Source organism: Plecotus auritus, assembly GCF_963455305.1.
Source record: "Plecotus auritus genome assembly, chromosome: X".
NCBI lineage: Eukaryota > Metazoa > Chordata > Mammalia > Chiroptera > Vespertilionidae > Plecotus > Plecotus auritus.
The window spans coordinates 126,050,729-126,077,230 of NC_137784.1; the positions used below are offsets into that span (position 1 = coordinate 126,050,729).

At 43.6% G+C, this 26,502-nt stretch overlaps 1 protein-coding gene across 1 annotated transcript; it reads left to right on the forward strand.

The window, feature by feature from the left end:
• Positions 1-21,082: 21,082 nt before the first annotated feature.
• LOC308239716 (oxysterol-binding protein-related protein 9-like) lies at positions 21,083-23,334 on the forward strand. The gene is given in 4 exon segments (XM_080652531.1): positions 21,083-21,302; positions 21,305-21,309; positions 21,418-22,417; positions 22,420-23,334. Coding segments are annotated over 4 exon segments (1,710 nt in total). The 5' UTR covers positions 21,083-21,256; the 3' UTR covers positions 23,079-23,334.
• Positions 23,335-26,502: the final 3,168 nt, after the last annotated feature.

Genomic DNA, 26,502 nt, shown 5'->3' on the forward strand with positions numbered 1-26,502 from the left:
TGGAACCACAAAAGACCCCGAATGCCAAAGCAATCTTGAGAAAGAAGAATAAAGTTGAAAGTGTCATGCTCCCTTATATCAAACTATACTACAAGTCTATAGTAATAAAAATAACATGGTACTAGCATAAAACAGACATATACATCACTGGAACAGAATAGAGAACCCAGGAATAACCCCACACCTGTATTGTAAATTACTCTATGACAAAGGAGGCAAGAATATACAATAGGGTAAAAATAGCTTCTTCATTAAATGGTGTTGGAAAAACTGGACAGACACACACAAAAGAATGAAATTGATCACTTTCTTATACCATATACAAGAATAAACTCAAAATGTAAGGCCTGAAACCATAAAACTAATGGAAGAAAACATAGGCAGTAAACTCTTTTTTAAAAATATATTTTCATTGAGTTCAGAGAGGAAGGGAGAGGAAGAGAGAGAGATAGAAACATCAGTGGTGAGAGAGAATCATTGATCTGCTGCATCCTGCACACCCCCTACTGGGGATCAAGCCTGCAACCCACGCATGTGCCCTTGACCTCAATTGAACTGGGACCCTTCAGTCCACAGGTCAACACTCTATCCACTGAGCCAAACCAGCTAGGGTGGCAGTAAACTCTTTGACATCACTCTTAGTAATATTTTTTGGATATATCTCCTCAGACAAGGGAAACAAAAGAAAAAAATAAACAAATGGGATTACATCAAACTAAAAAGTTTTAGCACAGTAAAGGAAGCCATCAACAAAATAAAAAGGCAATCTTCTGAGTGGGTGAAGATATTCACTTCACCAAGGATACATCCAATAAGGGGTTAATATCCAAAATATATAAGGAATTCATTCAACTTTAATACCAAAAGAAATCCAAATAAAAATTGGGCAAAGGACCTCAATACACATTTCTCCAAAGAGAACATACAGATCGCCAACAGACATATGAAAAGATGCGCAATATCACTATCATCAGAGAAATGTAAATTGAAACCACAATAAGATATCACCTCACACTTGTCAGAATGGCCATCATCAATAAATCAACAACAAGTGTTGGTGAGGATGTGGAGAAAAGGGAACCCTCCTGAAGCCACTATGAAAAAAAGTATGAAGTTTCCTCAAAAAATTAAAAATAAAACTACATATGACCCTGCAGCCCTGGCCAGCATGGCTCGGTGATAAGAGTGTCATCTCTCCTTACCAAAGGGACACAGGTTTAGTTCCTGGTCCAAAGGCATGTATGTACCTGAGTTGCAGGGCCTGTGCAGGAGCAACCAGTTGATCTCTCTCTCTTTCTCTCTCTCTCTCTCTCGTCCTCTCTCCTCCTCCTCCTCCCCATCCTCCTCCTCTTAATCCTCTGTCCCTCCTCTTTCTCTCCCTTTCACTCTCTCTAAAAATCAATCCTATCTAATAAAAGAGTAATATGCAAATTAACCATCACTCTGCTACACCCACAAGCCACACCCACAAGCCACGCCCACACACCAATCAGGAGCGAATATGCAAATAAACCCAACCAAGATGGCTACGGCCACAGAGAGCAGGAGGGAGGCTTGGGTTTCCCCAGCAATGGAGGAAGACAAGCTTTCCACCTGCCCTTGCCAGCCTAACCCTTCACTCAAGGCTACAAAGTTTCAATGATAGAAGATACATAAACCCAAACAGAAATGGCTGCCGCCTCAGAGCTGGAAAGAGCAGGAGGCTAGGATTGCCCCCGGGGATGGAGTAAGCCAAGCTTTCCTCACACCCTGGCCAGCCCAGGCCTCACTTAAGGCTACAAAGTTTCAATTATAGAAGATACATAAATCCCAATAGAAATGGCTGCCACCATGGAGCAAGCAGAAGGCTTGGCTCCGCTCCAGGCTACAAAGTTTCAGTTGTAGAAGATAAATAAACCCCAGATACCAGGGCCTCAGCTTGGGTCACCAGGGGGCTTGGCCAGCCTGCAAACCATCACAGGCCCCTCGCCCAGGCCACCCCACGCCCCAAGGGAACCCCCACCCTGATCCGGGACACCCTTCAGGGCAAACAAGCTGGCCCCCACCCATGCACCAGGCCTCTATCCTATCTAATAAAAGAGTAATATGCAGATTGACCATCATTCAAACACACAAGATGGCTGCCCCCATGTGGTCAAAGATCCTGCCCCCATGTGGACACAAGATGGCCACTACAAGATGACCAGCAAGGGACAGCAGTTGGGAGGGACCAGGCCTGGAAGGGAGGGCAGTTGTGGGTGATCAAGCCTGCAGGGGAGGGCAGTTAGGGGTGACCAAGCTGGCAGGGGATGGAAGTTGGGGATGACCAGGCCTGCAGGGAAAGGCAGTTGGGAGGGACCCAGGCCTGCACGGTAGGGCAGTTAGGGGTGACCAGGCCTGCAGGGTAGGGCAGTTAGGGGTGACCAGGCCTGCCGGGGAGGGAAGTTAGGGGTGACCAGGCCTGCAGGGGAGGGCAGTTAGGGGCAAACAGGCTGGCAGGGGAGCAGTTAGGCATCAATCAGGCTGGCAGGGGAGTGGTTAGGGGGTGATCAGGCTGGCAGGCAGAAGCGGTTAGGGGCAATCAGGAAGGCAGGCAGGCGAGCAGTTGGGAGCCAGCAGTCCTGGATTGTGATAGGGATGTCCGACTATCCGTTTAAGCCCAATCCTGGTGGGATCGGGCCTAACAGGCAGTCGGACATCCCTCGAGGGGTCCCAGATTGGAGAAGGTACAGGCTGGGCTGAGGGAACCCCCCCCCCATGCACGAATTTCATGCACCGGGCCTCTAGTACAAAAAATATCCTCAGGTGAGGATTAAAGAAAAAGATATATGCACTCCTATGTTCATTGCAGCATTTGCAATAGACACAATAAGCAGGTAACCTAAGTGCCCATCAATAGATGAATGGATAAAGAAGAAGTGGTTGCTGAAACTGGTTTGGCTCAGTGGATAGAGCGTCGGCCTGCGGACTGAAAGGTCCTGGGTTCGATTCCGGTCAAGGGCATGTACCTTGGTTGCGGGCACATCTCCAGTAGGAGGCGTGCAGGAGGCAGCTGATCGATGTTTCTCTCTCATCAATGTTTCTAGCTCTCTATCCCTCTCCCTTCCTCTCTGTGAAATATCAATAAAATATATTAAAAAAAAAAAAGAAGAAGTGGTACATCTATATATATATATAAACCTAAGTGACCATTAATATCGAATGACTGGAACAACCTGTAAGACCAGAACGACCGGTCAACCGGTCCCTATAACATGCACTGACCACCAGGGGGCAGATGCTCAATGCAGGAGCTGCCCCCTGGTGGTCAGTGTGGTCCCACAGTGGGAGCACTGCTTAGCTGACAGACCCGGCCTGGTAGCCCACCAGCCCAGCGGCAGCCACTCACTCCCTCAGTAGCCCTACAGGTATATATATATATATATATATATATATATATATATATATATATATACACACACACACACACACACACACACACATAGTCCCAAAAATATATATACACATATTTTGAATAATTATAAAGGCAGTGTTTATTAAAATACATTTCATTTTCAAAATTGAGCTATCAGCTATTAAAGTATGTAGACATTTTGGGGGATACCCTGTACAATGCAATATAGCTCAGCAATAAGAAAAAGAATGAAATCTTGCCATTAACAACATCACCAATGCTAGACATTGGATATGGCTGCAACCATATCATTACTATGCCTGCTAGAATGGGTTTTGTACAATCCCTGCATTGTATCATTAATTTCCCTCTTGCCAGCTGGGGAACTGTGACTGTGATAACACTGGTTTCAAAGGACATTGGGACATTTTCAGCTTCTCTGCTGCAAAGAAAGCACATAAGGTAAACACTGCCCCAAACATAGGAAAACGATCCAGATGCTAAGCAGCAAAAGGCATGCTAACTGTCCACTACAATGTGGGCATTCTAATTCCTCTACCTAGTTAACCTTTTTCTTTGTAAGCGGTATATTCAAGGGAAAGATGCCCCCTAGGTACTATAATGTTATAATGGCTACTATAACATAATTTGGAGGTTGGGGGACATGATAGATTAGTATTTTCAAAATAGTCTCATGAAATTGGCAAAGGAGTTAAAATCACTGTTATATAAAGCTGTAATTTCAAGCACTTTTATATCCCAAATACTCCACATTATACATAATAAGACATTATTTTGTCCTGGGCAGTTGTGACTCACTTGGTTGGGCATCGTCCCATGCACAAAAAGGTTGCCAATTCAAATCCCAGCCAGAGCATATGCCCTGGTTGCAGGCTAGATCCCCAGTAGAGGGCATTCAGGAAGCAGTCAATAGATGTTTTACTCACATATCACATAGATGATTATCTTTCTCTCCCTCTGCCTTACACTCTTTCTAAAAATCAATTAAAAATATGTTTTAAAAAGAAACTATTTTGAGATTCAGAGTTTGGATTTGTTTTAGAAATCTTAATTCAAATGCTTATCTAATACATATACTACCCAACAACTCAGGCTTCAATTCTTTAAAATTGGCAATGCCATTTCCCCATTGTTTATAAATATAATAAAAATTTCTAGTTTACAAACGATGCCTGACTATTTTTTGTTTGTGTTTTGATGTGGTTTTGTCTTTGTTTCAATTACAATAAAAAGCTGAAAGCTGGCATGTAATTTTTAGGACTATGTAAATTTTCTATATTTATCCCAAGATTTCAACTGCATTGATTCAAAGAGCTGAATATATGAGGGTGAAAATGACTCCTCAGCATAATATGTTTTGTAATAATCAAGACACAGGTACATTACCATGTGCAAGTCAACACTTTGGTAAACCATCCTTTTATAAGAGATAAGTAGACAACCCCCACTGGCAAACAGGAAGTGTGCATATGTTCCTGACCCTCCTAGAGATGTCAATACATGCAATAAGTAACAACATGTGTATCTTTTTATTAAAAACAAAGAATTTCCTCATGTCTCCAAATAACCAGAGGCAATTATAAATATCATCCTATATAATAAAGAGGTAATATGCAAATTGACCATCACTCCAACACAAGATGGCCACCTCCATGTGGTCAAAGATGGCTGCCCCATGTGGACACAAGATGGCCGTCACAAGATGGCCAGCAGGGCAGGGCAGTTGTGGGCGATCAGGCCAGCAGGGGAGGGCAGTTAGGGGTGACCAGGCCGGCAGGGGAGGACAGTTCGGAGAGACAAGGCCTGCAGGGGAGGGCAGTTGGGGAGGACCAGGCTGGCAGGGGAGGGCAGTTAGGGGCAACCAGGCCTGCAGGGGAGGGCAGTTGGGAACAACCAGGCCTACAGGGTAGGGCAGTTGGGTGGGACAAAGACTGCAGGGAAGGGCAGTTGGGAGGGACAAGGCCTGCAGGGGATGGCAGTTGTGAGGGACCAGGCCTGAAGGGGGGCAGTTTGGGGAGGACCAAGCCTGCAGGGGAGGACAGTTAGGGGTGACCAGGCTGGCAGGGGAGGGCAGTTAGGGGCAATCAGGCCAGCAGGGGAGCAGTTAGGCATTGATCAGGCTGGCAGGGGAGTAGTTAGGAGGTGATCAGGCTGGCAGGCAGAAGCGGTTAGGGGCAGTCAGGCAGGCAGGCAGGCAAGCAGTTGGGAGCCAGCAGTCCTGGATTGTGAGAGGGATGTCTGACACTGGGATCAGGCCTAAAAGGGCAGCCAGACATCCCTCGAGGGGTCCCAGATTGGAGAGGGTGCAGGCTGGGCTGAGGGTTCCCTCCCCCCCCCCCCCGTGCACGAATTTTGTGCACCGGGCCTCTAGTAGATAGATAAATGTAATATGTGTTGATAAAGATGTGGAAAAATTGGAGCTCTCAGATATTGCTAATGTGAATGTAAAATTATGCAGCTTCTTTGGAATACTGTTGGCTAGTTCCTCAAAATTTAACCATAGAGTTACCATGTGACCCAACAATTTCATTCCTAGATACCAAAAAAAAATGCAAATAAATAGTTAAGTATTTACACACAAATATTCAAAATGGCACTACTGACAATAGCCAAAAGGTAGAAACAGCCCAAATAGCTAACTGGCGAATGGATAAACAAAATGTGGTATGACCATTCAGAATATTATCAAGCCATAAAAATGAAAATAGGGAAGCCCAACTGGTGTATTTCAGTGGTTAAGTGCCAACCTATGAACCTGGAGGTCACGGTTCGATTCCCCGTCAGGGCACATGCCTAGGTTGCAGGCTCTGTCTCCAGTGGGGATGTGCAGGAGGCAGCTGATCACTGATTCTCTCTTATCATTGATGTTTCTATCTCTTTCTCCCTCTCTCTTCCCTCTCTGAAATAAATAAAAAATACATATTTTTTAAAAAGAATAAAAGGGTAGAGTAAAATCAAAAAGATGTAGAACAGTAAGCCCCTGGCTCTATTCATCCTCACAGAAATACCGATAAGCAACTAGGGAGGCAATGCAACCAAACTGGTAAGGATGTAAATTTATATCTGTTTGAAGATAATGTAATCTTAACATATAAAACCATAAAAAATAGAAAATTGTTAGAATAAACAAATTTTGTAAAGTTGTAGGATACAAAATTATCACGTATAAAAATCAGTTGTGTTTCTATATATTCACAATGAACTATCTGAAAAACAAATTAAGAAAACAATCCAATTCACAATTATATCAAAAATAACAAAATACTTAGGAATAAATTTAACCAAGTATGTGAAATATCTGTACACTGAAAACTATAATGGTGAAATTGAAGAAGACAAAAATAAAAGTAAAAATATCCTGTGTTCATGGATTAGAAGAATTATTATTGCTGAAATGGTCATACTACCCACAATGATCTACAGATTCAATGCAATCCTCTTTTTTTACAAAATAGAATACAACTCACATGGAGTCACAAAAAGATTGCAGAGAACCAAAGCAAGAAAGAACAAAGCTGGAAGTATCACAATTCCTGATTTCAAATTATATTTCAAATATATAAAAATCAAAACAGTATGACACTGGCATAAAAAAAGACACATAGACCGATTGAATAAAATAAAGAGCCCAGAAATAAACTCAGGCATATATGGTCAATTCATATTTGACAAGTGTGCCAAGAATAAACATTAGGCAAAGGATAGTTTCTTCCATAAATGCTGTTGGGAAAACTGGATATCCACACACAAATAAAAAAAAAAAATAGACCACTATCTTATACCACTCAGAAAAATTAAGTTGCAATGGATTAAAGACATAAATATAAAATGTAAAACCTTAAAACTCCTAGATAAAAACACAGAGGGAAAGCTCCATGACACTGGTCTTGATAATTATTTTTTAATATGACACCAAAAGCACATGAACAAAAGAAAGAAATAAATAAGACTACATCAGAAGAAAAGGTGTCTGTATAAGCAAAGGATACAATCCACAAAATGAAAAGGCAACCTATGAAATGGGAGAAAATATTTGCAAACCATATATTTGACAAAGGGTTAATACCCAAAATCTATAAGGAACTCATATGATTCAATAGCAAAAATTGAAAACATAAAACCAAATAATCCAGTTTTAAAAATTGACAAAGTACCTAAATAGATATTCTCCTAAATAATACATACAAATTGTCAGTAGGTACAAGAAAAGGTGCTCAACATCACTTATCAGGCAAATGCAAATCTCACCCACAATGAGATCTTACCTCACACCTGTTAGAAAAGACTGTTATCAAAAAGAGAAGAGATAGGAACTGGAGATGATTATGCTAAGTGAAATAAGCCAGTTAGAGAAACACAAATATCACATGATCTCACTTATTTGTGTAATCTAATGAACAAAATAAACTGACCAACAAAATAAGTCCTGAGGCATGGAATAGACTGACATATCTCAGGCTAGGGTGGGGGGAGGAGAAGAGATAAACTAAAAGAATTTTTATACTTATATTCATAGCCCATGGACATAGACAATAGTGTGGTGAAACCCTGGCAGGGGTGGTGGGGGTAAGAGCTAGGTGGAGGAAGGTCAAGGGGGGAGAATGGAAGACATCTGTAATACTATCAACAATAAAAATGTATTTTTTTTTTAAAAAAAGAGAAGAGATAACTAGTATTGGTGATGATAGAGGAAAGGAAACCCTTGTATGGTATTGGTAGAAATGCACAGCCATTATGGAAAACAGTATGGAGGTTCCCCAAAATTTAAAAATAAACTACCACATGACTCAGCAATCCCATCTCTGGACATATATATGCAAAGGAAATGGAATCAGGTCTTAAAGAGATATCTGCATACCCATGTTCATTACAGCATTATTCACAATAGCCAAGGCATGGGGAAAAAGACAAACTAAGAATCCATCAACAGATGAACAAATCAAGAAAATGTAATATACACACATAATGGAATATTATTAAGCCATGAGAAAGAAAACAACCCTGCCATTTGTGTTCTGTTGAATGAACTTAGAGGGCATCATGCTACATGAAATAAGTCAGAAAAAGACAAAAACAATATAATCTCAATTATATGTGAAATCTAAAAAAGGTGAACCCATAGGAAGAGAAATTAGAAACTGGTGACCAGAGGCTGGGAGTTGGTGAAAATGGAGAGATATTGGTCAAAGGATACAAACTATCAGAAATAAGATGAATAAATTCTGGGGATCAAATGTACACCATGGTGATTATCTACACTAATAAAAGAGAAACATGAAAATTGACCATCACTCAGCTATGCCCACCAGCCAATCAGAGCGAGTATGCAAATTAACCCAACAAAGATGGCGGTTAAGTTGCATGCGCAGATGCAGAGTGAAGACTGAAGACAGCATAGAAGGAAGAAGGAGGGAAAGCAGAAAGCAGGGCAGTGGTGACAGTGGGAGAGAAAGCATGGGGCAGCAGCAGTGGCGGCAGTGGCTGAGGGAGGGAAAGTGCAGGGGGAGGGCGGCAGCAGTGGGAGGAAAAGTGCTGGCCGGTGGCGGTGGGAAGGAAAGTGTGGGGTTGGGGGCAGTGGCGGTGGGAGGGAAGGGAAAGCACAGGGTGGCGGGGGCGGGAGGGAAAGTGCGGGGGGCGGTGGTGGCAGCGGCTGCGGGAGGGAAGCTCCACCTGGGCGGGCTTCGCTCAGGCTGCAGGAAGCCCTGTTCTTGCAGGAATCTTCCTGCAATGGGCCTCTAGTCTATATTATAAAAGGCCTGTGGCTGTCATGCCCTAACACAGAATGAACAACCAGTCACCAGGAGGTGCTGGAGCACCTCTCGGTCCCTCCCCCTGGCCTGTGAGCCGCTCATGGTAATGGGGTGGGGCTCGTGGCTCACACAGTGAAAGGCAGGGCCCGCAGCTCGCACAGGGCGGGACTGGGGTCCGCGGGTCACACAGGGCAGGTCTGGGGTCCCACTGGCGTGGTGGGTCTGGGTCTTGTGTGATTTCACACTGGGCCTCTAGTTTTTAATAATATTCTAATATATACTTGAAAGTTGCTGACAGAGTAGATCTTATATGTTCTTACCAGAAAAAAGAAATAATTATGTGATGTAATGGAGGAATTAGCTAGTGCTACAGTGGTAATTGTTTTGCAATAGGTAAGTGAATCAAATCAACATGTACACTTTAAAATTACAAAATGACATATTTCAACTGTATCCCAATAAATCTGAAAAAATGAATAAATTATATTTAAGAGGTGGGGGAAATGATTAATAAAATCTGGAAATTTAATTTACAACATAGTGACTGACTATATATATACTAGTAAAAGCCTAAGTGACCATCCAACAGTTCGACCAGTAGCTATGATGCACATGACCACCAGGGGGCAGACGCTGAATGCACAAGCATGGAAACATGGAACAGACTGATGAATCTCAGAGGGAAAAGGGAAAGGAGTAGGGCAGGAAGAGATTAACCAAAGATCTTATATGCATACTAGAGGCCTGGTGCATGGATTCATACACCAGTGGGGCCCCTCAGCCTGGCCTGTGGGGATCGGGCCAAAACCAGCAATCGGACATCCCCCAAGGGGTCCCGGATTGCGAGAGGGTACAGGTCAGACTGATGGACCCCACGAATGTATGAATCCATGCACAGGGCCTCTAGTAGTTAATAAAACCATATTGTATACTTGAAATTTTCTGAGAGCAGATCTTAAGTGTTCTCACTACACACACAAAAAAATGGTATCTATGTGAGTTGATGGATGTGTTCATTAACTTCATTGTCATAATCATTTTTCATGTACATGTATATAAAATCATCACCTTATACACTTTAAATATGTTATTTTATTTGTTAATTATGCCTCAATAAAGTTAAAAAAATGAATGATATACTGTTAAATACTAGAACATATACAAAAGTTGAAAACATTATGCTAACTGAAAGATGCCAGGCACAATAGGGCACATATTGCATGACTTCATTAATCTAAAATGTCCAGAATAGGCAAATCTATAGAAACAGAGAAATGATTAGTGATTGTCAGGAACTGGTAGGAGAGAGAATATGGGATGATTACTAATGAGTACAGAATTCCTTTTTGTAATTATGACAATGTACTGAAATTAGATAGTAGCAATAATTGCACAACTCTATACATACACTAACAAACTACTGAAATTTATACAGTCATGTGCCATTTAATTACAGGGATATGTTCTGAGAAATACATAGTTAGGTAATTCCATCATTGTGCAAATACCAGAGTGCACTTACACAAACCTAGATGGTGTATAACCTGCTACTGTAATTGTACGTGCCAGCTAGGCACTGGTGAGGTGTCCTAGGCCAATCAAGAGAAGAAGGTGCTGGAGTTTCTAGATAAATTTTGGAACCAAGAATTAGAAGACTCTACAACCCACTTCTAACTTTGGCTAGCAGAAAGACTCACAGAGATATCTTCCAACCATCATGGCTTGGGAGAGAAAACAATTCAGCAGGCAGCAGCAAAGGGGTGAGGATGACTGAAAATGAGACAGGAATAAGTACATTTCATGGCAGAGCCTCATGGGCAGATGCTATCATAGGGTCTGGCATCCATCCCAATATGTGTCTTAGCTCAAGTTCCCAGGAAGGAAAGTCTGACAAATTTTCCCAGGGATCAAGGATGAAATACATGGGAGTAAAGCAGGGATATGACAGAATCAAAATATGAATGTGTTATTTTGATCACTGTGAATGGTAAATGGCTGCTTGATCTAATATAAATTGAGGAGCAATTATTAACTAGCCACCATACCACATGGGTCAAAGTTTTGTCACACTGGACATTCACCCCTCCCCATTCCCATGCTGTGTATTCACAGGCTCTGGGTAGTTTTTGAAACATCTTACATTTCAGCACCAATATGGCAAGAGATGCTACAGCTGGTGACAAACTGGTCTCCTCTTTGGTGGCTGAAATAGCAAGAGGATCTGAAGGGATGCATTTAAAATGTCCAATACAATTAAGTGAGCACATCCAACCTAGGTAACATTGTAGAGATGAAGGTGGGAAAATAACTCTAAATTGACTATCTCCATTCCAAATAAACTGTGAAAAGCTAAGGTTACAAAACTGACCTTGATTTGGCAAAATTAAGTTTTCCTATTTGAAGCTGAGAGGAAGTTAAAAATAGAGATAAAATTGGGTTATACAAATTGTTACGCTACTTCAATGTTGAGTCTAGTGGTCTATAAAATTAATCTTTACTAGGTATTCATTTAATGATATTAATTCAACAAATATTTATTGAGTGTCTACTGTGACACATAAGGTGTCACAAGGAATATAGAGTAAAAGTTAATACCTGTAACCAAGTTGCTCACCATCTAGTGAGGAGAAAGACAACCATACCCCCAACTACAATCCAGGAGGAACAGCTAGAAGCCAAGCCCTCATCATGTCTGTCCCTTGGGACCCTCATAAGTAAAATAAAGTTAGAATAACCAACTTCTAAGATCTCTTCACTCATTGGCATTCTGTGAACCTCTATGTGTCACACAAAACCAGATAACCCCAATATAAAAGTTATACTGTTGAGTCCAAATCATGCTCCCTGACTTCCTTTTTCAGGGGAAATTGTTTCAGAGAAAGCAGGATGGGAACCTGGTAATAATCTTTCTCACTTGTCCAAAACAAAGCCTACATTGGCTTTAAAACAGCAGGCCTACAAGTGAAAAGTTCCAGCAAATGTATTTTCTGATCTCATGCAAGGGGAGATAAAGAAAGCTTTTAAAAGAAATCCAACTTTCTTTACATAATACTGTCATAAGCAATTGTGAAATATCTTTTACTAGAGGTCCGGTGCATGATATTCATGCATGGAGGCAGGGGGGAGTGTGTCCCACAGCTCAGCCTGCACCCTCTCCAATCTGGGACCCCTGGTCGTCCCCAACTGCCCTCCCTTGCAGGCCTGCCCCCGCAACTGCCCTCCTCTGCAGGCCTGGTCCCGCCCAACTGTCTCCCCTGCAAGCTTTGTCCCTCCCAACTGCCCTCCCCTGCTGGCCTGGTCACCCCCAACTGCCCTCACCTGCAGGCCTGGTCCCCCCTAATTGCCCTCCCCTGAAGGCCTGGTTGCCCCCAAACTGCTCTCCCCTGCAGGCCTGGTTCTCCACAATGGCCCTCCCCAGTAGGACCAGTCCCCCCTCAACTGCCCTCCCATGCAGACCTCGTCACTCCCAACTGTCCTCCCCTGCAGGCCTGGTCGCCCCCAACTGCCCTCCCCTGCTGGCCCAGTCACCCCTAACTGCCCTCCCCTGCAGGCCTGGTTGCCCACAACTGCCCTCCTCTGCTGGCCTGGTCATCCCTAACTGCCCTTCCCTGTAGGCCTGATTGCCCCAACTGCCCTCCCTTGCAGGCCTGGTCCCTCCCAACTGCCCTCCCCTGCAGGCCTGCCCCCACAACTGCCCTCCCCTGCAGGCCTGGTCCCCCCCAGTTGACTTCCCCTGCAGACCTAGTCCCTTCCAACTGCCCTCCCCTGCAGGCCTGACCCCCCCCAACTGTCCTCCCCTGCAGGCCTGGTCACCCCCAACTGCCCTCCCTTGCAGTCCTGGTCCCTCCCAACTGTCCTCCCTTGCTGTCCTGATCACCCACAACTTCCCTCCCCTGCCAGCCATCTTGTGGTGGCCATCTTGTGTTCACATGGGGGCGGCCATATTTGACCACATGGGGGCTGCCATCTTGTGTGTTGGAGTGATGATCAATTTGCACATTACCTCTTTATTATATATGGTAGTTCAAAAGTCAAGAAGCACAATGGGTTACTAACCACAGTATTTATTAACTGCTTGCCTGACATATCTTATGCATTGGCTATTCCAGTTAACTTCTCTGTTCATTCAAATGCTCTCCTTCCTGCTCTCCAATTGCAGTTCTACTCTTTTTTTCCTTAAATCCCACCTACATCAACCATCATTTTATGACTCTCCACGTCATATTGTTTGGTAAAATATTTTTATTTTTTTAACATATGAATGTATTACATACTAAATATTATAACTGGGAAAATGCCAATAATGTGGTTGAGTAGAAGCTGATAAGCCAATGGATAACCAATAGAAAGCCCCCAAATTAAATGTGTAATTATGACCCAGAAATTTTATTAAAATCTCTTAAGTAATATCAGTTATTTTTCTTTTCTTTTGTAAAATAATGATGTTTATTATTTAAAATAATCTTATAGTCCCCAAAGGAGGAACACTTGAGGCCAAAAAGGGGTAAAGAACTATGAATTTATTAGGTCATCTGGAACCCAGGTTGGCAGAGCCCCCAAATGGCGCCAGCACTCACGGACAGGGAGTCAGAACTTTTAAAGGACTCTGGAAAGGCTTTTTTGGCAGGGAATTCTCTGGGTTGGTCCAGATCCTAAGAAGGTCCAGAGGGGAAGGATAATGGTCTTAGCAAGTGGAATGTAGTCTAAGAGAAAGGGAATGTCTGTTGTGAAGTGGTCTAAAGGTCAGTTCCCTGGGGAGGCGTATTGATTTAATTATTTGATCAGACCTAACAAATAACATTTGGACATTTTGGGTTAACTAAAATACATTATTAAAATTCATTTCTCCTGTTTAAAAAAAACCTTTTTTTATAATTTTTTATTGTTGACACTATTATAGATGCCCCCCAGTTACACCCTCCAGCCAGGGCCAGTTATTTTTAAGCAAAAGTTTAATAGTACAAAATACTGGAACTGGGTAAAATTTCTGACACAGACTCCTAACTTTTGACGGTTAAGCAGATTAAATATTTTACATGTACCAACTGAAATAATCAGCCATACTTTTACAAATATAGTTGAATTCTCTCTCATACAAGATTGAATTTATCTAGATTTAAGATGTATCTTCAGTTCTCATAAGAAAGGCACCTTTATATTTCAGACTTTGCAACCAGAAGTGTATTTCCAACACACTCTTCTTCTTACAAATGTTATCTTTTTCATTTAATACAGGATAAAGGAAAGGAAATGTACAGCAACATGTCTACCTTTATACAATACTAGAGGCCCGGTGCACAAAATTCGTGCATGGGGGGGTGTCCCTCAGCCCAGCCTGCACCCTCTCCAATCTGGGACCCCTCGAGGGATGTCCGACTGCCCGTTTAGGCCTGTCCTACTGGTAGGATCAGGCCTAAACAAGCAGTCGGACATCCCTCTCACAATCCAGGACTGTTGGCTCCCATCTGCTTACCTGCCTGCCTTCCTGATTGCCCCTAACTGTTCTGCCTGCCAGCCTGATTACCCCCTAACCACTCCCCTGACAGCCTGATTGATGCCTAACTGCTCCCCTGCCAGCCTGTTTGCCCCTAACTGCCCTCCCCTGCAGGCCTGGTCTCCCCCAACTGCCCTCCCCTGCAGGCTTGATCACCCACAACTGCCCTCCCTTGCAGGCCTGGTCCCTCCCAACTGCCCTCCCTTGCAGGCCTGGTTCCTCCCAACTGCTCTCCCTTCTGGCCATCTTGTGGTGGCCATCTTGTGTCCACATGGGGGCAGCCATCTTTGACTACATAGGGGCAGCCATCTTGTGTGTTGGAGTGACAGTCAATTTGCATATTACTCTTTTATTAGATAGGATAGAACATTTAGAACTAGAAAAGGAATGTTTCTGTGTCAGTTGTTCTTTTTAAAGTCTACTGATTCCATAGAATCACTACATCATGGTATAAATTATGTAGGAAGTGAAAAATGGTGAATTTCCTTTGCATGGAGAATACAGGGGCTGCTTTGTAATTTACTTGTAGCCTGAACTATCTGCTACAGTAAAGATAGTTTCTCTCTCAAGTTGCCTTGATAACAGCATTCTACATACAGTTCTATAATAGCTGAGGATATATGATGTTAGTTCCCAGTAGAGAAAATATACAGACATCAATCTATGTAAGCACATCACTGGTTTAATTTTTTAATAGTTAGGCACCCTTCAGGGTACAAAGATCAAGATCAGTTGTTTAAATCAAATGTGCACAATGTCACATCAATGTTAATATTTGGTAAATTAATGGAAACCCTAATTAAAAAGCAGAAAGAAGTGCCAGTGTCTTGTTATCAATGTGCTAAAATGTCACTTCATCCTTAGCTTTAGATTTTAATTCTCCATGACCTTGTGTACATGTATATTCACAAAGAGGTAGGGACAATATTAATACTTTTTAGATGGTAATGACAAAATCTCTGGGATTACATACCATTTCCAAAAAAATATATTTCCCACTGTCCAACCAAACTCTTAGCATATTCTCATGAGATATAATGGATGCTTAATATAATGCTAAAGTAATCTAAGGAATTACAATAAATATGGAATAAAATCATGCCTCTGTTATTAAATATTGTTTCTCACAAAATACCAATGAGAAATTACCAAGAAGCTATTGTGCAATGTACCGCTAAGTATATACACATACTATATTTTCAATAAACATAATTTACTACTACCTGTGCCAAGATGGAATAGAATATATTTTTCCAAGATACATTACTCAAATTGGAATCAACTGTCATATCCAGGCCCTACAGCTGAGGAAAAGCAGAATTTAATGAGGTCACTATTGAAAAGATTGCTGCTTAACTGTTCAAAGTCGTTTATGTTTAAAAAGACTTTGTACTAAAGAAAAAATATTTAAAACAATGCCAGCAGAAGACTTGCTTGATTGCTTTAACAGAAGTTGAAGGGTTTGCTAAACCCATCTTTTATTGAGAGAACCATTTGGGAGCCCAGACAGAGGGGTGAGGGAAGGCAGAGAGGACTGGGAAAGCTAGCCAGGACAGATGTTGTGGACTTAATGCAGACCAGCAGTCCCACATTTCCACTTCCTCATCAGGTCCTTTTGCTGAGGTAGAAAAATAGAGCGTGGACCGTTCTGCCTTTTGAATTTAGTCTAAATTGAATCAGGTGATGAGAAGGCACAAGGAAGAACTCATGACTGCTACAGCAGGAAAAACCATCCTTCAAATAAATGAAGTATTTGGTGAAATAAAAAGGCAGCTGCAGTTCCTAAGAGACTTAAAACTCAGCAGCTCAGAGAAGTGGGGGCAGAAGTGCAGGGCAAAGGAATGTTGGAAAGCTTATAATTAAAAGAGGAGGTTTAAAAGAAAAATGTGATATAACTTAGAGTTCAGAAGTGAAAAACTATATGTATATCTAGGAATCACTTATCCTTGATTTAAAGCCTAGTAACTTATCATATCCTTTATTAATTAACTAGAGGCCCGGTGCATGAAATTCTTGCATGGGGGGGGTCCCCTCAGCTCAGCCTGCACCCTCTCCAATCTGGGACCCCTTGGGGGATGTCCGACTGCCAGTTTAGGCCCAATCCCAGAGATCGGGCCTAAACTGGCAGTCAGACATCCCTCTCACAATCCTGGACCACTGGCTCCTAATAGTTCACCTGTCTGCCTGTCTGGTTGCCCCTAACTGCCCCCCCCCTTGCTGGTCTGATTGCCCCTCACTGCATCTGCATGCCAGTCTGATCGCTTCTAACTGCGCCCCCACCGCTGACCTGGTCATCCCTAACTGTCCCAGCTGCTGGCCAGGTCACCCCCAACTGCCACCTGCCTGCCAACCTGGTCACTCCTAACTGTGCCCCCCCCTGCTGGCCAGGTCACCCCTTACTGCCCCCCTGCTGGCCTGGTTACCCCCAACTGCCCTCCTCTGCCAGCCTGGTAAACCCTAAGTGCCTCCCCCTGCTGGCCTGGTCACCCCCAACTTCCCCCCTGCCAGCCTAGTTGCCCCTCACTGCCCCCCTGCCAGCCTAATTGCCCCCAACTTGCCCCCTACCAGCCTGATCACCCCCAGCTGCACCCCCCGCCAGCCTAGTCACCCCTCACTGCCCCTCTTGCCATCCTAATCATCCCAGCTGCCCCCCCTGCAGGCCTGGTTGCCCCAACTGCACCCCCTCACCAGCCTGGTCGCACCCAACAGTCCCCCTCTGCTGGCCTGGCTGCCCCTAACTGCCCCCCCCTGCCAGCTTGATTGCTCCCAACTGCCCCCTTGATGGCCTGGTCACCCCTCATGCCCCTCCCCTGCCGACCTGGTCGCCCCACACAGCCTGCTATTCAGTCGTTTGGTCATCCTTCACTAACCCCCCTGCTGGCCTGTTCGCCCCACGCAGCCCAGGTTGCAGTTTTAATCACAGTGCGGGGGGTGTTGGAGGCAACCAATCAATGATTCTTTCTCATCATTGATGTTTCTATCTCTCTCTCCCTCTCCCTTTCTGAAATCAATAAAGACATATATATATATAAAAAAACAACAACAACACAAAAAACTGGAACCACCCCAAAGCCCTCAATAGTAACAAATTGTGGTACACCCATACAAGTGAATACTACTCAGCAATAAAATGGAATGAGTCACAGTGAAGATGGTGAAAGAATAATCTTTTTAATAAATGGTGCTGGAGTAATTGTGTATCCATATGGAAAAAGTGAAATTAAATCTCTACTTCACTCCTTGTATAATAGAGAAAACTATGAATAATGTAACCATCTATCATTGGGGAGATAGTTAAAATTTGGTATATATATATATATATATATATATATATATATATATATATATATATGTATATATGGCTAATATGCTAAGTGACCGACCATCTGACTGGTCGCTATGACACACACTGACCAGCAGGGGGCAGATACTCAATACAGGAGCTGCTAAGCTGCAGTGACTTGGCAGCAGCAGTTCTCGGGTGATGCACCCCAAAACCAGAGAGGAGGGAGCCTGATTCCTAGTGGGGCTGCACGATTCCACCTTCACCTTGGGTTATGTTGTTGCTCGAGCACTGTCACCCTGACACTTGCATTTTCATTCCACAACCTGTACAACAGCAACTTTGCAGAGTGCCCACTCACTCTCCGGGATCCCTCGGAGGATGTCGGAGAGCTGGTTTCAGCCCCATCCCCACAGGCCAGGCTGAGGGACCCTACGTGCTGCAGGGACCCTACTCACTCTGCAGATGCTGGGGAGGGACCAGGAGAGCTTGGCTCCAGGGTGTGTCTCTCCCATCTCACCCAGTCCCGCCCCACAGGCTTCCTTCTAATTAAATTCCTTTCAATGTGTATGAGTCTGTGCACTGGGTCAGTAGTATTCAAATAATAGAATACTATCCAGTTATTAACATAATGCAGAAGAAAATATAATGACACTAGAGGCCCGGTGCACGAAATTCATGCATGGGGGGGTGTCCCTCAGCCCAGCCTGCATCCTCTCCAATCTGAAACCCCTCAAGGGATGCCCGACTGCCCGTTTAGGCCCAATACCAGTAGGATCGGGCCTAAACGGGCAGTCGGACATCCCTCTCACAATCCAAGACTGCTGGCTCCCAACTGCTCACTTGCCTGCCTTCCTGATTGCCCCTAACCGCTTCTGCCTGCCAGCCTGATCACCCCCTAACCACTCCCCTGCCAGCCTGATTGATGCCTAACTGCTCCCCTGCCAGCCTGTTTTCCCCTAACTGCCCTCTTCTGCTGGCCTGGTCACCCCTAACTGCCCTCCCCTGCAGGCTTGATCGCCCCAACTAACCTCCCCTGCTGGCCTGATCGCTCACAACTGCCCTTCCCTGCTGGCCTGATCCCTCCTAACTGCCCTCTCATGCTGGCCATCTTGTGGTGGCCATCTTGTGTCCACATGGGGGCAGCCATCTTTGACCACATGGGGGCAACCATCTTATGTGTTGGAGTGATGGTCAATCTGCATATTACTCTTTTATTAGATAGGATAAGACAATCTCCAGGTTTTAAAGAGGTTTGAAGAGCTTTAAACAAGTTTTATAGTAAAACATGTGATTCTATTTTCAGTGCATATGTATAGAAAAAAAATACTAGAACAATGTGCACTAAAATGTTAGTAGCAATCCTCTCTAGGTGGTAGGATTGCTGATCATTTTTATCTTTTCCCTTTTGCTTGTGTACATTTTGTAATTATCTATACTAATAAAATGGTTATATGCTAATTAGACCGGGTCGACCGGACATCTTCCGGACATCCAACTTCCTTCTGGACAAAGCCACAGTGGTGGGGGCCGAGGCACAGGAGGTTAAGAGTGATCAGGACAGCAGGGGAGCGAGCAGCTAGGGGTGAGATTAGGCTGGTGTGGGGGGGCGATCAGGCAGGCAGGGAGTGTTTAGGAGGCAATCATGCTGGCAGGCAGAGGCAATCAGGCAGGCAGGCAGGTGAGCAGTTAGGAGCCAGAGGTCCCGGATTGTGAGATGGATGTCCGACTGCCAGTTTAGGCCCAATCCAGCAGTTGGACATCCCCCAAGGGGTCCCAGATTGGGACCTTGAGCCATTGCTGATGATAGAGTAGGGAGGAGAGGGTAGTGGTCCGTGTACTATTACACAGTATAGAAAGGTGCTCACAACTTATTTGACAAGGATAACAGTAGTGAGGAAAAAGAGAAAAGGAGCTGGAGGACATAGGGAGAGCCTCCCAGCATGATGCAGTTATGATCCTTCTGAAGAGAAAGGGAAGGAAGGCTAAGTAGGAAGAGTCTCAGAATGCAGCACAGATCTAGGAAAACTGTGGCTAGACCAATGAGGAGTCCTCAAGCCAAAGCTCTCCATCACAGGAATACTGCATCTTCTAGGAATGAACTTGCCTTATTATCCTAGTGATACTAGTCATTGGTTGAGAGAACCCATGGGAAGCATGGTGTTGGCAAAAATCTTACCAGTAGATTTCAGAGCACAGCAGCTGGAGCTGTCTGTCAATTCTTCTCTCTGCAGCAGGAAATCTCAGAAGCAAATTTTCATGAGTGTCAAAGTGGTGGTATATAGAAACAGAGAGGTAAGGGGGCCAGATCAAATAAGTTGATATAGGCCATCACAATGACTTTGGCTTTTACTCTCAATGACATGGGAACTGTTGGAGAGTTTTAAACAGGGAAGTTATGTGATTTAAGTTAACCAGGAATTAATTTAATGTAGTGGAGTTATATTATTTAAATCAACAGGAATATTCTGTTATGTTGAGAAGAGTTAAAGGGAATAGATGGTAAAAGCAAGGAGAGGAGTCAAAGACTATTTTATTAATTCAGGTGAGAGTAATGGCAGTGACTTGGACTGTGACTTTAGCAAGAGAGGTGGTGAGAAATATATAATTTAAGGTACAGTCATCAGAATTTGCTTATGTATTGTATATGGAGTGTGAGCAGGGAGAGTTAAAGATAACCAAAAGGGTTTTGGTCTGAGCAACTGCAAAAATTGAGTTTTCATCAACAGAAATGGGTAAGTCTATGTGAGGAACAGTTTGAGAGGGATTATCAGATTTTGCATTTGGACAGATTAAACTGTAGATGTCCAAGTAGAAAAGCCAAATTAGATTTATGGGCCAGGGGAGAGAGCCTGGCTGGAGATAGAAATTTAGAAGTCATCCGTGACTTGGCCACACTGACTGCACCGCAGCCCTGCGAGCCGTGAGGGGGGAGCAGAGGGGTGCTGGGAACTGGCCCCCGGCTCCCTCCCTGGAGGCACCAAGGGCAGGGGCCTTGGCGAATGGCTTTCTTGCTGGCCAGTTGCGGAGTGAGTAGACCGTGAGGGTCTGGGAGAGGGGCCGGCCCTCATCCCTGAGTCCCTGGGGTCCCTGCTGTCTGCCTGGGGCCGTGGGGCGAAAGTCGCTTTCTCCCTGCCTCCTTCCCGCTGCCCTCGGGGGGTCTTGATTCAGGATTTGTTCCTAGCATCCAAGACTTTGATAAGAAACTTACAGAGGCTGATGCTTACCTGCAAATCTTGATAGAACAATTAAATCTTTTTGATGACAAACTTCAAAACTGCAAAGATGATGAACAGAGAAAGAAAATTGAAACTCTCAAAGAGACAACAAATAACATGGTAGAATCAATTAAACACTGCATTGTGTTGCTGCAGATTGCTAAAGCATGGTTTTAAAAATATTGGAGTGTAATTCTGATCAAAAGTCTTCCCAAATTACGTGGTGCTGATGTTTTTGTTCACTGTCATACTTCTAGAACACAGGCATGCTGGACCAGTGTAATGCGGAGAAGCACACAGATGGAATTATAAGTACTATTAATCTTGTAGATGCAATATATCAACCTAGTCCCTTGGAACCTGTGATCAACACAATGCCTTCCCAGTCTGTCTTACCTCCAGAATCTGCTCAGTTGTGTAAGTCAGAGCAGCGTCCATCTTCCCTACCAGTTGGACCTGTGTTAGCTACCTTGGGACATCATCAGACTCCAACACCAAATAGTACAGGCAGTGGGCACTCACCACCTAGTAGCAGTCTAACTTCTCCAAGCCATGTCAACTTGTCTCCAAATACAGTCCCGGAGTTCTCTTATTCTAGCAGTGAAAATGAATTCTATGATGCTGATGAATTTCATCAAAGTGGCTCATCCCCAAAGCGCTTAATAGATTCCTCTGGATCTGCTTTAGTCTTGACCCACAGTAGCTCAGGAAATAGTCTAAAGCGTCCAGATACCACAGAATCACTTAATTCTTCCATGTCCAATGGAACAAGTGATGCTGACCTTTTCGATTCCTATGATGACAGAGATGATGAAGGGGAGGCGAGGTCGGTGGAAGAGCACAAGAGCATTATCATGCATCTCTTGTCACAGGTTAGGCTTGGAATGGATCTTACTAAGATAGTTCTTCCAACATTTATTCTTGAAAGAAGATCTCTTTTAGAAATGTATGCAGACTTTTTTGCACATCCGGACCTGTTTGTGAGCATTAGTGACCAAAAGGATGCCAGAGACCGAATGGTTCAGGTTGTGAAATGGTACCTCTCAGCCTTCCATGCGGGAAGGAGAGGATCGGTTGCCAAAAAGCCATACAATCCCATTTTGGGCGAGATCTTTCAGTGTCACTGGACATTACCAAATGATACTGAAGAGAACACGGAGCTAGTTTCAGAAGGACCAGTTCCTGGGGTTTCCAAAAACAGTGTAACATTCGTGGCTGAGCAGGTTTCCCATCATCCACCCATTTCAGCCTTTTATGCTGAGTGTTTTAACAAGAAGATAAATTCAATGCTCATATCTGGACCAAATCAAAATTCCTCGGAATGTCAATTGGGGTGCACAACATAGGGCAGGGCTGTGTCTCGTGTCTAGACCATGATGAACATTACATCCTCACATTCCCCAATGGTTATGGAAGGTCTATCCTCACAGTGCCCTGGGTAGAACTAGGTGGAGAATGCAATATTAATTGTTCCAAAACTGGCTATAGTGCAAATATTGTCTTCCACACAAAAACGTTCTATGGGGGCAAGAAGCACAGAATTACTGCTGAGATTTTTTCTCCAAGTGACAAGAAGTCCTTTTGTTCAATTGAAGGGGAATGGAATGGTGTCATGTATGCAAAATATGCAACAGGGGAAAATGCAGTTTTTATAGATACCAAGAAGTTGCGTATAATCAAGAAGAAAGTGAGAAAGTTGGAAGATCAGAATGAGTATGAATCCCGCTGTCTTTGGAAGGATGTCACTTTCAACTTAAAAATCAGAGATATTGATGCAGCAACTGAAGCCAAGCATAGACTTGAAGAAAGACAAAGAGCAGAAGCCCGAGAAAGGAGGGCGAAGGAAATTCAATGGGAGACGAGGTTATTTCATGAAGATGGAGAATGTTGGGTTTACGATGAACCATTACTGAAACGTCTTGGTGCTGCCAAGCATTAGTTGGGAAATGCAAAGTTTACACCTGATAACCAGGGCAGTAGGCGTAATTAAGCAACAGTCTTCCTTTGGGAGAACATACTTACTCCCTTCTTATTGTAGTGGTTCCTATCTCAGGGATACTGGACTTTCCGATGCAGATGAACAATTAAAGCGAGAAAAGCTTCCCTTTTTCCTCTTTTGTGGCAGTTACAATTTTGACTTCAGTCCTGAGAAAAACTTCATGTTTTGAAAACACCATGTCTGCTCCTTTTCCAAACCCCAGGCTTTGAAAAGCATTTAAAAATCCCAGTCTCAAACTCTGCACTCTAGTCTGCTGTTGAGATAATACATCATGTTTCTTAGTTCATATAATCTTGGGATATATATACATATATATACATACACATACATATACATATATATCTGATGCCAGGCTTTTCATAAATATTCCATCTGTAAATATTGGTTCCTCTGAGTTCTTTTAGAAATTTAGCACAATGTATTAAAATCAAGTATTAAGAAATTTCATGGTCTCACCTACAATAACTTTTATTTTGTAATTGTATCTAACTCTGGGTTACAGTTTAATTATACTCAGTGCTTCTTAAGGCTTCATAAAGTACTTTTTCCAACCTTTTAAAAAAAAAATAGAAGTCATCCGTACATAGATGGTAATTAATGTTATAAAATAAGATGGAATCACCAAAGGGATGATAGACAAGAGAAGAAAACCAAGAACTGAACCCTGAAACATGCAAAACTAAGAGGCCAATAAGATGAGGAGGTGTTGTGGAGCGAGCACGAGTGAACAACCATTGGAGTCCAGACCAAATTAAAATTTAGGGAGCCTTTATTAGCCGGCCAGCTGGCCGACCAGCTGGCCGGCGACTGCTCTGCCTTTACCCATGCAGGGAGTCCAGAGAGCAGCCCCGACCCTTTGTGCAGGACCACTTTTAAGCACATTAACCACATCCTGTTCTTGCAGAGCAAGTAACCCAAGACAAAACAGTTTTTCCTAAGCAACGTCAGGATCATGCCATTGACGACCATGTTATTTACAGGGTCATCCTGTTCTTCAGAAAGCTGACAGTGATCTATGAAAGAAGGCCTACGTGCTGTGAAGGGGCCATGAGACCGTATCTCAAGGCCTGGCCTGGTGTCAGCACTGACAACTCCATCTGGGGCATAGTCCACGGCCTCCCCGGAATGGTAGCAGTAAGCATGCTCAAAAATTCCCACTCTCTAACAGAGGGATCAGCAATGTATGATGAGAAAAAGCAACCAGTGAAGGTAGAAGAAATGTAGTAACCCAGAAGACAAAACAAGAAAATACTGCAACTATTCCCAATGTGTCAAATGATGCTGCTAAGTCAAATATATGAGAACTGAAAATTTTACCATTGATTTCACAACACAGGTAATCTTAAGAGCAATTTCAATGAACATAAAAGCTTGAGTGGATTTTTTTAATGTGAGGAAGGAATAAGACAGTATAGAAACTGTTTTGAGAAGTTTTTCTTCAAATGGTAGCAAATAAATTTCCTGGAAGGGTAATGTCATGTCAAATAACATTGTCTTTTGCTTACTGCTATGAGATAACTTTCTTTAAATTATGCTTTATATCAGGGGTCAAAAAATGTTCCTATAAAGAGCCAGAGGGTAAATATTTTTATCTTTGTGAGCCATATAGTCTCTGTCACAATTATAGTCATGCAGTAGATGTTTGTGGTGTCAGAAATACAATCAATGAGAGTCTGGTATGTTGGTTGGTTCATGTTACAGCTGCCTGATGAATCAAGAAGTCACTACCACAGCTGCTGTTTCCAAAACCATGTGTTGCTCCAATTTTCACCAGCCAAAATAGATGTCTAACACACTCCTCTCTCCCCCTTATTGAAATTTCAAGTTTCATGTGAGTATATTTGATTGGCAGAACCTAAATAACATCCCGAACCTCGGAAATAGGAGAAGATGCAACCTCTGCAGTACAGATAAACATACTCCACAGAGTTTAGAATGGCTGGTAAATGACGTCACTCCTTGGTGTAATGCCTTTGGATACATTATATTACATGGCAAAAAGAATTTTACCAGTTACTTCAAGGTAAGGAGATAATCTGAGTGGGTACAATGTAATGACATGAGCCCTTAAAAGCAATGGAGGAAGTAGAAAGATGCTGCCAAAGAGGAAATTAGAGATTTAAAGTTAGAGTAGCACTCACCCCACCATTGTTGACTGGAAGATAGAAAAGACCATGTGAAAATAGTTAAGAACGAACTGTATTCTTGCCAACAACGTGAATAAGCTTTCAAGCTGATTCTCCCCACCCAAGAACCTCAAGAAAAGATCTCAGGCCAACCACCATCTTGATTCTTCCCTTGTGAACAAAATACCTACTTGAGACAGCCTATACTTCTGAATCTATAGAATTGTGATAATAATAAATGGATGTTGTCTTAAGTTGCTAAATGTGTTGTGGGAACAATAGAAAACTGATACATTATCCATTCCATTACTGAGCTTAACCCTTTAGCATCACTTCTTACTACTCTTTCTTCCTCACCCCCATACAATAAATTTCCTTTTCATGCTCCCTGGGGAACTGGTCTCACATTCAGCCTTTCCTATACCCATTCCTATTGCCCTGGGTCAAAATATTTCTCTTGGGCTATTGCAACAGTCTCTTACCTGCTTACCCACAACTTGTCCCATCCAATACTTCTCAAATTGCTCTACATTCATCTCTTATCCTAACAAAGTATTGATATTGCACATTTCTGAATTATACATTTACAATAAGAATATGTTTCTTTTGCAATTAAAATGAGACCACATCATTACTTTGGTAGGAAAAAAAAATCCTATATAATGAAAGCCTAATATGCAAATTGTCCCCTCAACTGGGAGTTTGACTGGGAGTTCAACCACGTGCTATGACATGTGCTGACCATCAGGGGGCAGTGTGGAACATGGTAGGCATCGGCAACATGCTACGACCTCTCGCTGGCTACCTGGGGGCGGGTGAAAGAGACGGAAGTGCAGAGAGAATGCAGGGTGTCCCAGAGCTTGCTCTCACTCCCCCTGCTACCCTCCCCTGGGATGCCAGGGCTTGCTCACAGGGGAAGCCCCTCCCCCCCCACCCCCGCACTCAGGTGCCGGGTGCCCATGAGAAGCCGGCCCCAGGCCTGAGCTATGTCTTCTGGGTGAGCCAGGCTGCAGCCGCCAGGACCGTAGGGGCCAGTCGGGCTCCCCATGGGCTCGCACAGGAGCCAGTCTGTGAGGCTGGCTGGGAGAGAGCATGCTGCCTGCCCGGCTTCTGGGTGGTGCCACCGGGTGGCCCAGAGGCTCACACTGTGCCCCAGCCTGCAGTGTCTGGTTGGACTCACCACATCTCTGCTTGGGGACTCGTGCTCTGTGACTCAGGCAGAGGGGGTCACGTGGGGG